This window comes from Saccoglossus kowalevskii, chromosome 18, assembly GCF_978046115.1.
Source record: "Saccoglossus kowalevskii chromosome 18, keSacKowa6.1, whole genome shotgun sequence".
Taxonomy (NCBI): Eukaryota; Metazoa; Hemichordata; class Enteropneusta; family Harrimaniidae; genus Saccoglossus; species Saccoglossus kowalevskii.
Window position 1 is genome coordinate 12,108,843 of NC_140658.1, and position 17,780 is coordinate 12,126,622.

The 17,780-nt window shown below is 40.1% G+C and overlaps 1 protein-coding gene across 2 annotated transcripts; it reads right to left on the minus strand.

Annotated features, from left to right (window-relative positions):
- Positions 1-4,653: 4,653 nt before the first annotated feature.
- On the minus strand, positions 4,654-15,333 carry LOC100371531 (aspartate aminotransferase, mitochondrial-like). Of its 2 annotated transcripts, none has more exons than XM_085492699.1 (11): positions 15,211-15,333; positions 11,789-11,945; positions 11,010-11,138; positions 10,184-10,317; positions 9,995-10,082; positions 9,839-9,907; positions 9,512-9,547; positions 9,152-9,302; positions 8,563-8,728; positions 7,388-7,538; positions 4,654-6,929 (listed from the first exon to the last, which is right to left on the minus strand). In XM_085492699.1, exons 1-11 carry the CDS (start codon positions 15,303-15,305, stop codon positions 6,732-6,734), a joined length of 1,374 nt encoding a protein of 457 aa, XP_085348825.1. In that variant the 5' UTR covers positions 15,306-15,333; the 3' UTR covers positions 4,654-6,731. The 2 variants fall into 2 exon arrangements, with proteins under 2 accessions (XP_085348825.1, XP_077868361.2); XM_078012235.2 differs by lacking the exon at positions 15,211-15,333 and adding an exon at positions 13,513-13,930.
- Positions 15,334-17,780: the final 2,447 nt, after the last annotated feature.

Here is a 17,780-nt window from a genome sequence, read left to right on the forward strand (position 1 = left end):
TTACCATTGTCTCGAGTGGGCTATGTTCTCAGCTTGTTACCATTGTCTCGAGTGGGCTATGTTCTCAGCTTGTTACCATTGTCTCGAGTGGGCTATGTTCTCAGCTTGTTACCATTGTCTCGAGTGGGCTATGTTCTCAGCTTGTTACCATTGTCTCGAGTGGGCTATGTTCTCAGCTTGTTACCATTGTCTCGAGTGGGCTATGTTCTCAGCTTGTTACCATTGTCTCGAGTGGGCTATGTTCTCAGCTTGTTACCATTGTCTCGAGTGGGCTATGTTCTCAGCTTGTTACCATTGTCTCGAGTGGGCTATGTTCTCAGCTTGTTACCATTGTCACGAGTGGGCTATGTTCTCAGCTTGTTACCATTGTCTCGAGTGGGCTATGTTCTCAGCTTGTTACCATTGTCTCGAGTGGGCTATGTTCTCAGCTTGTTACCATTGTCTCGAGTGGGCTATGTTCTCAGCTTGTTACCATTGTCTCGAGTGGGCTATGTTCTCAGCTTGTTACCATTGTCTCGAGTGGGCTATGTTCTCAGCTTGTTACCATTGTCTCGAGTGGGCTATGTTCTCAGCTTGTTACCATTGTCTCGAGTGGGCTATGTTCTCAGCTTGTTACCATTGTCTCGAGTGGGCTATGTTCTCAGCTTGTTACCATTGTCTCGAGTGGGCTATGTTCTCAGCTTGTTACCATTGTCACGAGTGGGCTATGTTCTCAGCTTGTTACCATTGTCTCGAGTGGGCTATGTTCTCAGCTTGTTACCATTGTCTCGAGTGGGCTATGTTCTCAGCTTGTTACCATTGTCTCGAGTGGGCTATGTTCTCAGCTTGTTACCATTGTCTCGAGTGGGCTATGTTCTCAGCTTGTTACCATTGTCTCGAGTGGGCTATGTTCTCAGCTTGTTACCATTGTCTCGAGTGGGCTATGTTCTCAGCTTGTTACCATTGTCTCGAGTGGGCTATGTTCTCAGCTTGTTACCATTGTCTCGAGTGGGCTATGTTCTCAGCTTGTTACCATTGTCTCGAGTGGGCTATGTTCTCAGCTTGTTACCATTGTCTCGAGTGGGCTATGTTCTCAGCTTGTTACCATTGTCTCGAGTGGGCTATGTTCTCAGCTTGTTACCATTGTCTTGAGTGGGCTATGTTCTCAGCTTGTTACCATTGTCTCGAGTGGGCTATGTTCTCAGCTTGTTACCATTGTCTTGAGTGGGCTATGTTCTCAGCTTGTTACCATTGTCTCGAGTGGGCTATGTTCTCAGCTTGTTACCATTGTCTCGAGTGGGCTATGTTCTCAGCTTGTTACCATTGTCTCGAGTGGGCTATGTTCTCAGCTTGTTACCATTGTCTCGAGTGGGCTATGTTCTCAGCTTGTTACCATTGTCTCGAGTGGGCTATGTTCTCAGCTTGTTACCATTGTCACGAGTGGGCTATGTTCTCAGCTTGTTACCATTGTCTCGAGTGGGCTATGTTCTCAGCTTGTTACCATTGTCACGAGTGGGCTATGTTCTCAGCTTGTTACCATTGTCTCGAGTGGGCTATGTTCTCAGCTTGTTACCATTGTCTCGAGTGGGCTATGTTCTCAGCTTGTTACCATTGTCTCGAGTGGGCTATGTTCTCAGCTTGTTACCATTGTCTTGAGTGGGCTATGTTCTCAGCTTGTTACCATTGTCTCGAGTGGGCTATGTTCTCAGCTTGTTACCATTGTCTCGAGTGGGCTATGTTCTCAGCTTGTTACCATTGTCTCGAGTGGGCTATGTTCTCAGCTTGTTACCATTGTCTCGAGTGGGCTATGTTCTCAGCTTGTTACCATTGTCTCGAGTGGGCTATGTTCTCAGCTTGTTACCATTGTCTCGAGTGGGCTATGTTCTCAGCTTGTTACCATTGTCTCGAGTGGGCTATGTTCTCAGCTTGTTACCATTGTCTCGAGTGGGCTATGTTCTCAGCTTGTTACCATTGTCTCGAGTGGGCTATGTTCTCAGCTTGTTACCATTGTCTTGAGTGGGCTATGTTCTCAGCTTGTTACCATTGTCTCGAGTGGGCTATGTTCTCAGCTTGTTACCATTGTCTCGAGTGGGCTATGTTCTCAGCTTGTTACCATTGTCTCGAGTGGGCTATGTTCTCAGCTTGTTACCATTGTCTCGAGTGGGCTATGTTCTCAGCTTGTTACCATTGTCTCGAGTGGGCTATGTTCTCAGCTTGTTACCATTGTCTCGAGTGGGCTATGTTCTCAGCTTGTTACCATTGTCTCGAGTGGGCTATGTTCTCAGCTTGTTACCATTGTCTCGAGTGGGCTATGTTCTCAGCTTGTTACCATTGTCACGAGTGGGCTATGTTCTCAGCTTGTTACCATTGTCTCGAGTGGGCTATGTTCTCAGCTTGTTACCATTGTCTCGAGTGGGCTATATTCTCAGCTTGTTACCATTGTCTCGAGTGGGCTATGTTCTCAGCTTGTTACCATTGTCTCGAGTGGGCTATGTTCTCAGCTTGTTACCATTGTCTCGAGTGGGCTATGTTCTCAGCTTGTTACCATTGTCTCGAGTGGGCTATGTTCTCAGCTTGTTACCATTGTCTCGAGTGGGCTATGTTCTCAGCTTGTTACCATTGTCTCGAGTGGGCTATGTTCTCAGCTTGTTACCATTGTCTCGAGTGGGCTATGTTCTCAGCTTGTTACCATTGTCACGAGTGGGCTATGTTCTCAGCTTGTTACCATTGTCTCGAGTGGGCTATGTTCTCAGCTTGTTACCATTGTCTCGAGTGGGCTATGTTCTCAGCTTGTTACCATTGTCTCGAGTGGGCTATGTTCTCAGCTTGTTACCATTGTCTCGAGTGGGCTATGTTCTCAGCTTGTTACCATTGTCTCGAGTGGGCTATGTTCTCAGCTTGTTACCATTGTCTCGAGTGGGCTATGTTCTCAGCTTGTTACCATTGTCTCGAGTGGGCTATGTTCTCAGCTTGTTACCATTGTCTCGAGTGGGCTATGTTCTCAGCTTGTTACCATTGTCTCGAGTGGGCTATGTTCTCAGCTTGTTACCATTGTCACGAGTGGGCTATGTTCTCAGCTTGTTACCATTGTCTCGAGTGGGCTATGTTCTCAGCTTGTTACCATTGTCTCGAGTGGGCTATGTTCTCAGCTTGTTACCATTGTCTCGAGTGGGCTATGTTCTCAGCTTGTTACCATTGTCACGAGTGGGCTATGTTCTCAGCTTGTTACCATTGTCTCGAGTGGGCTATGTTCTCAGCTTGTTACCATTGTCTCGAGTGGGCTATGTTCTCAGCTTGTTACCATTGTCTCGAGTGGGCTATGTTCTCAGCTTGTTACCATTGTCTCGAGTGGGCTATGTTCTCAGCTTGTTACCATTGTCTCGAGTGGGCTATGTTCTCAGCTTGTTACCATTGTCTCGAGTGGGCTATGTTCTCAGCTTGTTACCATTGTCACGAGTGGGCTATGTTCTCAGCTTGTTACCATTGTCTCGAGTGGGCTATGTTCTCAGCTTGTTACCATTGTCTCGAGTGGGCTATGTTCTCAGCTTGTTACCATTGTCTCGAGTGGGCTATGTTCTCAGCTTGTTACCATTGTCTCGAGTGGGCTATGTTCTCAGCTTGTTACCATTGTCTCGAGTGGGCTATGTTCTCAGCTTGTTACCATTGTCTTGAGTGGGCTATGTTCTCAGCTTGTTACCATTGTCTTGAGTGGGCTATGTTCTCAGCTTGTTACCATTGTCTTGAGTGGGCTATGTTCTCAGCTTGTTACCATTGTCTCGAGTGGGCTATGTTCTCAGCTTGTTACCATTGTCTTGAGTGGGCTATGTTCTCAGCTTGTTACCATTGTCTTGAGTGGGCTATGTTCTCAGCTTGTTACCATTGTCTCGAGTGGGCTATGTTCTCAGCTTGTTACCATTGTCACGAGTGGGCTATGTTCTCAGCTTGTTACCATTGTCTCGAGTGGGCTATGTTCTCAGCTTGTTACCATTGTCTCGAGTGGGCTATGTTCTCAGCTTGTTACCATTGTCTCGAGTGGGCTATGTTCTCAGCTTGTTACCATTGTCACGAGTGGGCTATGTTCTCAGCTTGTTACCATTGTCTCGAGTGGGCTATGTTCTCAGCTTGTTACCATTGTCTCGAGTGGGCTATGTTCTCAGCTTGTTACCATTGTCTCGAGTGGGCTATGTTCTCAGCTTGTTACCATTGTCTCGAGTGGGCTATGTTCTCAGCTTGTTACCATTGTCTCGAGTGGGCTATGTTCTCAGCTTGTTACCATTGTCTCGAGTGGGCTATGTTCTCAGCTTGTTACCATTGTCTCGAGTGGGCTATGTTCTCAGCTTGTTACCATTGTCTCGAGTGGGCTATGTTCTCAGCTTGTTACCATTGTCTCGAGTGGGCTATGTTCTCAGCTTGTTTCACATATAAATAAAAAATGTCCTTGCAGTATGTTGGGCGTGTAGTATACATACACTATATGACAGTGTACTAGCTGTAGCTGATACAAGTGAAAAAAATACAGATTCCTTTTTTTCGAGTAAATATTTATGTTTAACCATCCCACAATAAAAATAAACTGCGGTAAATGATTAGATAAAATACTTGTAATTACAAACGTCAATTAAACTATAATATATAAGAAATAAAACAGAAAATAAAAACTATTAACAAAACAAATACGACAACTTCGATTTATTTATTATATTGTAACAATGTTGTACAATTAGCCTAATTTATTCACATATCTATCAGTATCTCCTTTATAACCGAGAGCAGAGTGAACCCAGATAAGACAAAGTACAGATTTGTGTTGGTTTGGAAATCAACATGCAGGCCTGTGTTCATTGCCAAACACTTGTCTTTACGTCACTGTACGTCTCTCGGCACACAGCCGACAACATGTGGAAAAGGTAATTTTAGAACGAGCTTTCTTGTGTTTTGGTGTAAAAAAATTCTTTGAATGCAATTGCAATCAACACATACAATTAATTATAGAAATTACATTAAAGTGGGGGAGTCGTCACCTGCGCATGCGTCAGATGGACATAGCGTGTCATTGTCCACAGACGAGCGTCTACCCATGAGCCTTTGCGTTTATAGCGTGAGTCGTTATCGTCGCTTGGGACTCAATTTCCGCGCGTGCGCAGGTGACGACCCTCCCGCTTTAAATAACTGCAATCGATCGTCTAAGTCAAACTATGGCAGCCATACTGTCACGTGATGTAGACTGTTCAGCTGACCACGAAATTTGAACATACTAGATGTACAAAATAAAAAAAAAGACACCAGTCGTCGTGCCGCGTCCTGTTCAATATGGGACCCATAGCAACGTATACAACGCGTGTAAAATACATTGTTTGTTTACATAAAATTGTAACATGCGCTGCGCGACAATCTTTAAGTGAAATTTTATGAGCTTGCATTCAGAATCAATATAATCTATGGCCAAATGTAGGTAAAAAGAAGATGATTTTTACACCGCGAGTATGGGAACATGTGTATACATAATTTGTCGCCACGCCCAATTTTTATCCGACTACGCCCAATTTAACCCCAAATTTGAGGGCGGACCAAAACTCAAAATTCATGAGGCAATTTTGCGAAATTGAGTTAGTAACTCGAAGTTTGTTAACGCTACTGTGTAACCTTATTACAGTCTAGATGTTTCAGTCACGTGATCAATTCAATTGAAATCGCTTCACCATCGTACTTTGACATTTTTTTCACCAAATCATAGACCATAGACCAACTAATCGAAAGCAAATTCTTATTATTTTTTTTTATTAAATTCGACAATGGTACTATATTAACCAATATCGTACAAACAAAATATCGTTTTAGATTAAACCATTATGATGGGATATTAGTAAATAAAGTTCCGTTGTCGGATTAAAAAAAAATCGAGACAAGAGGCGTTAACGAACCTATCTAGAAGTCGCGAAATGGTCTTCATGAATTGCGAGCTACAATTTTGCTGTCCCTCCCCAAAATAGGGTAAAAGTGGGGGCGTGGTCGTGTCAAAAGTTGGTGTGTTCAGGCAACTCGAGAGCGGGCGCGGTCTACAACTATTGCAGCCCCGACTGGCATTCATATTTTACAAGTTTGTGTATTGAGCAATAAATTAATACTTAGTCTAGTACACCATTTTTACAAATCGCGACCTCTAGTGTCAGAGCGCTTCAATGACGTGAAAATGGCGTGTAGGGGTAAGGTCAATGTCGTTTAAATCGACAACTATATTTGGTTCTGTAGTCGGTCGTCATCTAGAATATAGTCACAGTCAGATCTCGCAAACACACAATCTTCATTGATGGATTACTAGAGGTCAAAACGATATTAATACTTCGAGCGGCATTCATATCGCGTCGTCACTAGAGGGCGCGATTTATAGGAAAGGTGTATTATACCTGAGAAATGCAACGCATAAAATGTTATCAAGCAAATAGATCAAAGACCAGGTAAGTACTGACCACACGTTCAGCTCGTAACACGCATGTAAAGTTCTGCATTTCAAATCAGAGAATTTGAATAAGTATCACTTCGATTACATATATTATACATTTGTTTGTCATTAACTACAACATGAATCGGTAAATCTATAAATACAGTAGAAAGAAATTTGCTCGATGAAACAACAACAACAACAACAACAACAACAACAACTTGATTTAAAAATCTGTAAAGTACATGTTATTATGGCAGTGTGTCCACCAAGTATGTCACAGTCAAGGTCTTTCCATTTATTTTTAGCCGTTTCACCGTACGTGCACTCTCTTAGATGTGTCACTATGTTTAGGACCAGTGTAGGGACTGACTGTGGGAACAGTGTCGTGTTTTGTTACTTCGTGGATAGCGTGGGCAAGATAGTGATTATTCTTGGTTGTTATGCCAGCCACAGAGATTCTCCCATCGTTTGTGAGGTAAATACCAAACTCCTTCTTGATTCTGTTCACCTGAAACGCATTAGGATTGCTAACATTATCGTTGTTTTGGGTTTAAACAAAAAATAGCGATATTTGTATCCGTGTAGAAACATGAGAAGGAACTACGTACATCGTTAATTTCTTAAGAAAAGTTCAATAAGGAAATATTCTTACAAAAAACAGAACCGTTCGACTGTTGACGCAAACGACCTTCGGGGTCTCGTTGAGGATGAGATTATCACGAGATTTGTTTTTGCTTCTCGAATTAAGTTTTATTTTCTTCCATTTATCGCGTCCACTTTTCTAAATAAATACCATGGGTCATAGGTCATGGGTGCAGTTAACGTGGTGGCGAGTGCGAATGAAATACTATTTGATGGTCAAACAATTCGTTGGTATTGTTGTTTACTCGACGAGAACTCGGTAGTCATTTGCATACGTCTAAGGTTATTTGTGTCTAATATTTACACAATGGGTAATGCTCTTACCTGTTCAGTTGTGAGTCCAGTATAACAGAACATGCCAATCTGATCAGTGATATGTTGCCAATTACGAGTCGATCCTTCTTCCTCTAGGTTCTTCACGAGTTGTTGGCGCATGAATATGATTCTGTTGGCCATACCTTTCAGTTCCCTGAGCCTAGAAGTATATTATTGATTTTACAAACGTTCATTTCACCACGTGGTATTGGCTATATATAAATGACATCGCATGTTAAACCACATATCAGATTAATAAACCAAAATATAATTATTACAACTTGTTCTGTCTTTGGAAATTACTACACGAGTGGTCAACATTTAAAAAATTAAAAACGATCATACCAGTTGTTTTTATTTCTATGAAACTATCTGCAGGTAAATGGGAAAAATATGAAAATAAATGTTTTCGCACGTCATAGCTTTGAGCGATATACGTGTACACAATTTGCATAGCAATATACAACTATCGATGACGTCACAGAATATTGCATTCTGAGTTAGATTCATAAATGGTATATGCAAAGTCATTTTAGATCGTTCCGATTTCATGATTCAACTTTATTTGTTGTCTATTGATTAACTAATTAATGATTGATTGTTGTCCGCGTGCACAGAGCCAGCGTCCACTACAATCTACAACCTTCATAGAAGTATACATGACAAAGAAAGTCATGTTTTACTTTAATTTTCGCTGAAAAGGTGTTTTTTTTATATGATATTTATTTTCACTGAAATTTGAATGTAAATCTGGATGTTTTTTTTACTGACTTAAGTGGAGGCGTCGTGACCTGCGCACGCATGGGAATTGAATTCAAAGCGACGACAATAACGCACGCTAAAAACGCAAAGGCTCATGGGTAGACGCTTCTTTGTGAACAACGACACGCTATGGCCGTCTGCCGCATGCGCAGGTGACGACTCCACCGCTTTAAATTCTAATTGAAGTAATTTAATCCGTCCCTGCATAACATATTAACAAGTCACGTGACATAAACTGCATCGTCTGTTGTGTCTGCAAAACATAGAAGCAACTTATATATTACACTCGTCCACAGAATTATAGCATGTATGTATCACACACGCTATTCTGTCCCTCGCTGTATTACATCCTGCAGGGCAATGCAAAAACCAAAAGACTAACGCAAATACATTTTTTAACAAATAATCTGTTCATATCTTACCACTGGCTTTTCAGTTTGGGTGTATTCAAAATGGTCGCCACGATACGAGGACCACTGAGGGGTGGGGTGGTATACATTGCCCGTACAATGACCTTCAGCTGAGATTCCACGCGTTTTGCTTCTTCCTCGGACTCACAGATAAGTGTAAAGGCACCAACACGCTCACCTGGTACCAGAAAGAACAAATAATATGTTGTGTTTGTTTTAAAATACATCTTGTTAAAAACAATATAGGATGATTTATTTATAAAAAGAAGACTAGTTATTTTGGTAGCAAACATAGCAGTACGCTTTTAAGGCGATAATGAAATGCGCATGCCTTTCAAATTAAATGTACGTACATGTAAATTCGGGCGCACGCGCACTGTTTTACATTATTTCATTCATACCAAATTTGTATCCAAAATAGCGTTTTCAATTTACGATTTTTGTTCATATCAAGATATATAACACGAGACAGAGTTGCTTAAACATGCTTAAAAATACGCTATGTTAAACTCGTTGCCTTCTTTATCGTGTTATGCCAGGCATATGTGCGTTCTATGTGGTCAAAGTACGAAATTAACGTAAGTATTTAATGGTAACTTGCCATATAGTCCCATATTCTTAGAGTATGATTGTGCCAACGCAAGAAGGTGTCCATCTTCGGCAAATATTCTAACAGCCGCCGCATCCTTGTCAATGTCACCACTCGCAAAGCCTTGGTATGCCATGTCAAAGAAAGGCAATAAGTTACGAGCCTAGCGGAAAACAAACACACATAGCAAATAAGTAATAATAAATGTTATTATACATGTCCACAGCTATCGCCCGAGGTTGTGATATACCATGCAGTGGCAACACGTGATTGGCAAACAAATTTAAATATTTTTTTTTTTAAATTTAACAACATAATTACACATTACAACGTAAATAGTCCAATAAATTATGTTTGTGTAACTTGTATTACCTTTACTATTTCAGATATCATTTTCCACTGTTGAGGCTGAAATATTAAAAATAATAACTTTTATAATGTACACTCCGACATTTCAGCAGAGATTACGCAACAAATAGTTTATGTGGTCACAAACGGGTCAAACCTTACCGACTAGGGATCTATTGTCAAAGCTTCTGGATATCTAATCATCTCGGTAAATAGAACATACATCAAACGTTATGCGAAATTAATAATGAAGAAAATGTACCACGAGAATACATATATCCTACAAAATTCTGTTTTACGTTATTTGAGTATTGAATATACGTAATAACGGTTTATTTACGCACTACTTACATTTGGGTCGACTCCGGTTGGGTTATGTGCACACGCATGGAACAGAATGATGGAATTCTTTGGGATGTGCTGTTAGAAATGAAATAAAAACACGATAAATAAAACGTATGAAACAATTTTTGCGACGCGAGCAATGGAGAATTACTGGGTACTCACAGATATGTCTTCATAAGCTCCCTCGGCATCAAATCCACGCGTATTTGGGTCATAATATCGATATTGATCAAGTTCTAATCCAGCGTATCTGTAATAAAACATTGGAACAAAATAAATAATCAATAAATTTGGAATAACGAAATCAAATATATTGATGTGCATTTTGAGAAATTTTAATAACACGCATACTTAAAGATGAGCCTATGGTTTCCCCATGTAGGATTCGGCAGCCATATGTCTTTTGAGCCAGGAAATAACCGTCCAAAGAGATGAGCTCCGACACAGAGAGACCCAGTACCGGAAATACCTTGCACTGTCACATTCTAGTATGTAAGAAGTGAAATAAATGTATAATTAATTCATCCACCCACTGACAAACACATATTTTGTTAAGAATAATATAACGCCACATTCCGCGTACCAGTGTGTCAGTGTGATCACGATTCAAATCAATTGTACCAGGGCTGTCGCGGATTGGGAAGATTCGGCCAATCAAATTGTCGCTGTGAATACCTGCAACTTAATTTAGTAGTCAAGATGTTGCATATTCCGAGTAGTCGGTGCTTTGATTTCCAATTCCATGCCAAAACTAGGTTAAGATATATAACCACGGAAACTCTATAACGCCATTGTTCAATTCAAGACAGCCGTGAAATGAGGAATTATATCCTCACTGGATGCCTTGTAATTGTTGGGACGTTCTAGCATATCATGTTTGTTTTGAGTCCAGAAAAGTATGCTTCCTGAATGCGCCTTGCCAGAATAGCTAACCCAAATTCGCGTTGTTTTTCTTTAAGGCACCAAAGCTCACCAAAGTGCTCAGCCCCACCCACCCCAAGCGTAGATACGAAAGTCAAAGTTGTTGTCACCATCACAAAACCAGACCCACATAATTATTGAATTATTGTTTTAATGTTTTTCACAAACGTTGACCAAGACCTCTATAATAATCTTTATTTCGTGCATTTCGTGTATTTGGCGTAAAAAAATGGCGTTTAAATTTATCTTTCCGTACCTTTTTACTTTTCAAGACTTCACTGTCGTCGCCGAATGCAAGCAATGCTGAAGCTTCTGTAAATTCAGATAAACCAGTTATGCTAAGATATTCTTTGTCAAGGTTTCTTTCTCGGATAATATCTTCTGCCTGTTTTACACATAGAAAATGTGTTTGACAGTGATAGTTCACAAGTATGTATAAACGTACGTATCACACATTCCAATTAAATATATAGTTTAAATTAAAGACCTTGGATCAACTGGCCGCGTGATCTCGTCGTGAGTGAGATTGGAGAAGACGCGAGACTCGTTTTTGCCCCCAGTGTTCCATTCTATTCTGTCAATAAGTAATTTTCTTTAACTGCGAGAGCTCGCATGATGCGGAAGGGTGCGAACCGAACGTCTGCTGCGATTTGAACTTGAATTTCTTGTTTTATAGTTCATAGTCGAAATGCAGAGGTACCAGAAAGAAATTTGGCGTTGAGATACACTTCTGCAAAACTGACCATCATCAAATGGGTAAAGCACATTACTAAACGTTGAGATGCCCCCAAAACAGTTTCCCGATTGTCGAATCTCACACATAATTTGTCGTTTCACTACGGCCTTTGTTTGTCCTGTTTTTTTTTTAAAGTTCGAATTCACGCATTACGCGGGATCTCGCAGTGAACGACAAATGGTCTCTGTAACCACAGCAGACGCAATGATTAGAACATTTTTGAAGTGGGATCACGCGGCCCCCTCACTCTCAAGGAGATCTCGGCATTTGCGTCTAATCTTGTAACTAATTTAGTTTACCTTCCGCACACTGGGTAACACGTATGGTCTGCCAAAATTATCACGATAACACCCAGCACCCAAGTTCATCTTGTTAGGGTTAGTGTCCAACTTGAACTCGTCATTAATACCAAGGATGGGATCTGGTGCGCCCATAAGGACATAGTTCCACCAAGAGCTAGTAATACAAATATGGGTTTCTGTAATTCACAATCAACTCTCACAATAATAATTTCTAATACATCATTCCATACATTTTGTTTAAAAATTTTGATTTAAATCTGTACCCAATGGGATTTTTTGTCCATTATATATCCATAATAATATAATACCGACAATCATCGGTACGCAAGTTGAGATGAAACTTCAATATTTTTAACATTGATTTGTCAGAAATGTAATTCAGTATGGATGAATGTATGCAAATTATATACCGGTATAAGTTGTTTGGTTGTTTAGAGTGTTAAAGCGGGGGAGTCGTCACTGCGCATGTGTCATATGGCCATAGCGTGTCATTGTTTACAAACCAGCGTCCACCCATGAGGCTTTGCGTTTTTTGCGTGTGTTGTTATCGTTGCTTGGGACTCAATCCCCGCGCGTGCGCAGGTGACGACCCACCCGCTTTAACCAAATAAAGAAGAAGTAATTATTATGCTAGGAAAACGCTCATCAAATAACGGGGAATGATTGTGCAATATGATTTTCTGAAAACGTGTTTGAGTATGTACTCGTAAATGTATGTGTTTATCAGCCCACACCACTCGAGCATAGTCGTACACTGTCATTGAGACCGATCTAGGTGACCCAGTTAGTCCAACCATTTCAGGCAAGTTTTTGAGGAGAGATATTTGTGTACAGTCTTCCCAAACAGTATGAGGGAGGGATTTCACTTGGATTTGGGTGGGAATGTAAACCGGTCTAAAAACGAACGACTTAACGCTCAAACATTGTCGTTTGTCGCCAAAAACGACCTACATTTTGGTAAAATGCCCACAAATTACAAAAATATTCATAAAAATTAGAGAATTGAAGAGATCATCATGAAATGAACAAATCTGAGAGAAATCTACATGTAGTACCTATATGTATAATATCAAAGCAGTTGGACTTGTGGTTTTCAACAAAAAGTCGAAAATATCACTTTTTATCAAAAATTACAAAAATATTCACCAAAATTAGGGAATTGAACATATCATCATGCAATGAACAAATCTGAGAGAGGTCCAGATGTAGTACTTATTTGTGTAATATCAAAAAATTTGGACTTGCGGTTTTTAACAAGAAGTCGAAAATATCACTTTTAATCAAAAATGACAAAAGTATTCATCAAAATTAGACAATTAAAGATATCATCATGAAATAAACAAATCTAAAAGAGGTCTACCCAAGGTACATATACACCAAATATCAAAATACCCAGGCTTGTAGTTTCCAGGAAGAAGTCGAAAAAATAAAACATTAACACAGACGACGGACGACGATAAACGACGGCGGACGTCGACGGAAAATCTCACATATGACAAGCCCCGCTCGACAAAGTCGACAGCGGAGCTAAAAAGATCCATTCAGCGAAGTGGTACAACACCAAGGGTTTCAACAAGTCGGTCTTATTTACCGATTGGCCGTATAAACAGCTTCTATTCGTACCAACAATAGATTGAGAATACTAGTAATATAAGGAAGACACCGTGACCGCAACATCTTACAAAACTCAGTGTAGTCACATCACACGAAGGTATACTCACCTGGCCCTGGTAGGGCTCACATAAACTGTAGTCTTCACAGTGTTATACTTTAATACTCGGCACACCAGAAATCCGGTCCGGTTACGAACAGCCATTTTTCCAAATGGCTTTGACTCAAATATACCAGTAGCGGAGACAACCGGATGAGACTAGTGTAAATATACTGTTGTTTACACTTTCACGTAATTGGACCGCCGACCAGTCACTCAACGCCGCATTACAGTCATACCTACGAGATGTATTCGACTATTGCCAGTATGCTCGTATACCACAGTGTGTCTTCGTCAGCCAAGGTTCGTATATTCGTCGATTCGGACGATGACCGTAGTGGTGAAGTAACTAAATACAAGGCAATGGTCCAGGGTTCAACCTAAACAGACAATTCTATTTTTCACAAAGGGGCTTTCGCACGTCAGATGATCACATGACTAAGGTAAACCATAGACCTTATGTTTTCTAAGGTCTATGGGTAAACGTACTTCATTCTGTACTGCGACAACAAACACTTACGTAGCCGTTTTGGAGAGTACATGTACAACGGGACTAATTGTATTCGTCCCATATTGTCACATACATCAATATATTGTACACCATAGTCTTCGTCAAACAAGGTTCGTTTATTCGGCCAACGCGTCGATTCGGACGCTGACCGCAGTCACTGTGGTGGAGACATTGAATCGCAGTCCCTCAATATGGGACTGGAGGGACTGTGACTGAATTCAAGGCGAGCTGACATTTCGGGGTTCACCTTATTTCTCACAAAGGGGGCTTTCGTCACGTCATATGATCACATGACCAGGGTCAACGTAAGTCATACCATGGAAGGTATACGTAGTAATAATAATTTTATTAACACTTACACATTCCCGAAGGGAAGCTAATACATTACAGAGAATAGCAAGTATAATATTATGATATGAAGGTTGTAGTCCATGGTCATACCACAGTCCCGGTGTTGAGGGACCGTGGTCATACCTTACAGAGACAACAAACACTTAGGGGGCCGTTTGGGAGATTACATTACATTTGCAACGGAACTAATTTTATTCTTTCCGTATTGTCACATTTGTTATTTAAAACCGATTTAATTCTGTTTGGATTTCAATGGTTCATGCACGTTACAATAGATGTACCAGACGTTGACAATCAACAAGGTCACGCATATGTGCCCCGGGGTAGGTACTCGTTTATATTTTGTACTAGTAGTTTGGAGCAGTGAGCTACAATTTACAAAGCTCCCTGTTTGGAGGAACTCTATGGTACGATTATTACATGGGGATTTCAGAGCTGATTAAGTGATACTGAATTCATCTACGCCACAGCGCTAATAATGCACCCGGTGTGAAATAAAATTCTAGATTATCTCAGAATGGACTATCGTCGTATTTGTGGGCCGCGTTTATTTGGACGTTACTGTAGTGCCCACCGGAATGTCTAGAGGGTAGTACCATGGAACTATAATTATAGTTCCATGGTAGTACTGTTATTTATAGACATTCTACAACAACAAAACATGGACATGACAGATATATCCCCGTGCGTTCGGTTGAATTATTCGAGTGCAGTAATGTAATATTTCAGCGCAACATCAGGAAATCAGAAACGCATAAAACATATTAGAAACTGCAGCGTAATACAATATGGTATTGCTGTGTTTGAATGAAAGTGTTGTATACAAAAAGAATTATGTTAACTTACCTCGCTCTGATAGACGACACATGCATCAATCTATTTAGCTTGTTACATTTCAACGTCACAGTTAACGTATTTTTCACACAGCCCCGTACAGCCATGATTGAATGTGTTGAGCATGTGTCTATTATTATTAGTACACTCTTCCTATGGATAATTGACGAGGTCGAAGCCTGTCTGGTTAATAGGTCGGAACCTGTCTGGTTAATAGGTCGGAACCTGTCTGGTTAATACTTCAAATAGTGAATACGTAAAATAAATGCGGCATCATTTTCCCTTCGCGCATGTGCTACGTCTGTGTTGATAAAGATGGATTTTCCCACAATCCAATGCGCTATTCAAATGGAAATCACAAGTATGAGGTTTGACCTCGGCGCGACTTGCACTGAATACCGCCGGTGACTGCTTTGAACCTTCCAATCACCTAAAATACCCCATTGAAGCTTGGAAACGTCTTTAGATATATCGCCATCTTTGTTTATATGAGACCCATATATCTCGCGAATGCGTGGCCTTTAAAACCATTTAATCGTGGCGTTAATCAAATTCAATGGCAATTAAACATATACTAAATGATCAGTTGAACCTAGAATGTTAAGGTGACTGAACCGTGCGCTGAATATATTGAGGTAACGTATGGGGTATAATGCGTTCGTACTCGATTAATTTCAATGAGTCATTGTTTGTCCTAGCTTGTAAATTAGACAAGGAACCATTTCTTAAAACAAATCCAATTGGCTAATTGTGTCAGGTGGCCATAGCGTGCCATTGTTTACAAACATTAGCTGCGTCATCTCCAGAAGATGCGTTTCTCTGACGTAATAAACAGGTAATTTGGGGCACGGAACGTGCATATCCATATCTGTAACACAGTTCGTTTATTTTTGTTACTCTAAATTAAGGACTACTATTCTCCACCAGAAAGAACTACTATTCAGCGAACAAAACAATAAATTTTCCATTTCAGACCACTACAATCCTCATCAATTATCCATATTTATATACTTCCGCGGTTTAGGTTGAAAAAGTGTGGCGTCAGTCCGCGGTTGGGTATAACAAAACACAGTTTTCAATAGATGATTTTCCATTCGTGCGAGATCTCTCCTATTGGGTGAAAGGCGCTCCCACGAATTATTTGTGTTGATGTTTTTCTCAATGTCAATTTTTCAGAGGGAAATATGGCGTTGAAATATGTTAAATGTGCACTTTCGAGTTTTTGGAGTCTTTGTTCGATTTCATGGATATCTCGCAGTGAAAGAAAAATGGTCCATTTGTACATTATTTACACGCATCTTCGTCATTTGGTTGTTACATTAGCCTTATACCTAAGGAGGAAGAAATTCACGGGGAAAAGGCGTGAACACTCGTAACTCGGGATATTTGCGCTGTGTTCTGGAGGAGGGGGCATTTTCACTTCATCGGGAAAAAAACTGAAAGATAACGACCCGTATTTACATGAATATACTAAAATACTGATTTCCGCATATTAAGTGAATGAAACGAGTATATTGCACAATCATCCAGACAGACTTTCGACCAATTTGTTGTTCAAAGCTAAGTAGGATTTGAACTACGTCCCAGAACAATAATGACACACTGGAGCAATACAAATATTCAGCATACATACATAGTTATAGCAATTTATGTAAATGCCACGAGAGACCCATGATAGTAATTAAATTGAAATAAGTGTCATTTTGAATCAGAAATTTAAACAAAGGGCATTTGTGACATGTGTGAATGTAAGTGTAAAAATGATCGCAACTAGTCATGTCATTAACGTGTCGGGAATACATTCTTTCATATTACATTGTTTATCTAACATGGTTTAGTTTATCAATGGAGGTAATAATATTATCTCCATGGTTTATCGATTGTTATGTCAGAGTTTAAATTAATCCTAAGCCCAGGCAATTTTAAGGTATAGATGCAGGTTCGTGGGCACTTGAAAGTGAATTTTCTTTTTTTTTGCTTTTTATTATCCAAACAGTCTTGGCTATAGACTGTTAAAATTTCACAGCATTGTGAATAGTGGAACATACTCAAAAGACGATTTTAAAATATAGAAAACTGGTACAAACATTCTCTCTTTTGAATGCTTAGCAAGATTTAGCAAGGCTGTACATACATAATCAAAAAGAAACATGGTGAAAAAAAGTAATTACGGGATCTCCATATTATGCACTATATGTAACTTTTTACAAAACGATAATAGGTTTAAATTTGGAACTGTTACAGCCATTTTAATTATGAGCATTAGCAAACTTTTTACTGAGTGAATGGTTATGCAAATTAGCCATTATCTCCACTTGTGTTTTTCAGTTTACCGTGGAAGTTCAAATCTAAATAGCTCGCACAATTCTTGTTTATTTTGAGTGAAACTTTCACAAAACGTTTATCAGTTGTTTATTAACAAATGGGCGTCCAGGCGTATATTTAGTATGTTTTGTTTTCATATTACAAAGTTGTCAAGCAGGATGTGTGCCATATAGTCAGTCCCGGTCAGTATTTCACACTTCGAATGTCATTGCCCGAGAATGCAAAGCTTTAAAAATAAGCCCAGACGTCCTTTTGTT

What these genes read in the sequence shown, in the direction of transcription:
- LOC100371531 (XM_085492699.1), bottom strand. Translation starts at nt 15,305, where the DNA reads ATGGCTGTACGGGGCTGTGTGAAAAATACGTTAACTGTGACGTTGAAA. An exon ending in AAGTCTTGAAAAGTAAAAAG is followed by an intron (nt 10,318 to 11,009) that starts GTACGGAAAGAT and finishes CTTACATACTAG; the next exon opens with AATGTGACAGTGCAAGGTAT. An exon ending in TGATATCTGAAATAGTAAAG is followed by an intron (nt 9,303 to 9,511) that starts GTAATACAAGTT and finishes GTTTTCCGCTAG; the next exon opens with GCTCGTAACTTATTGCCTTT.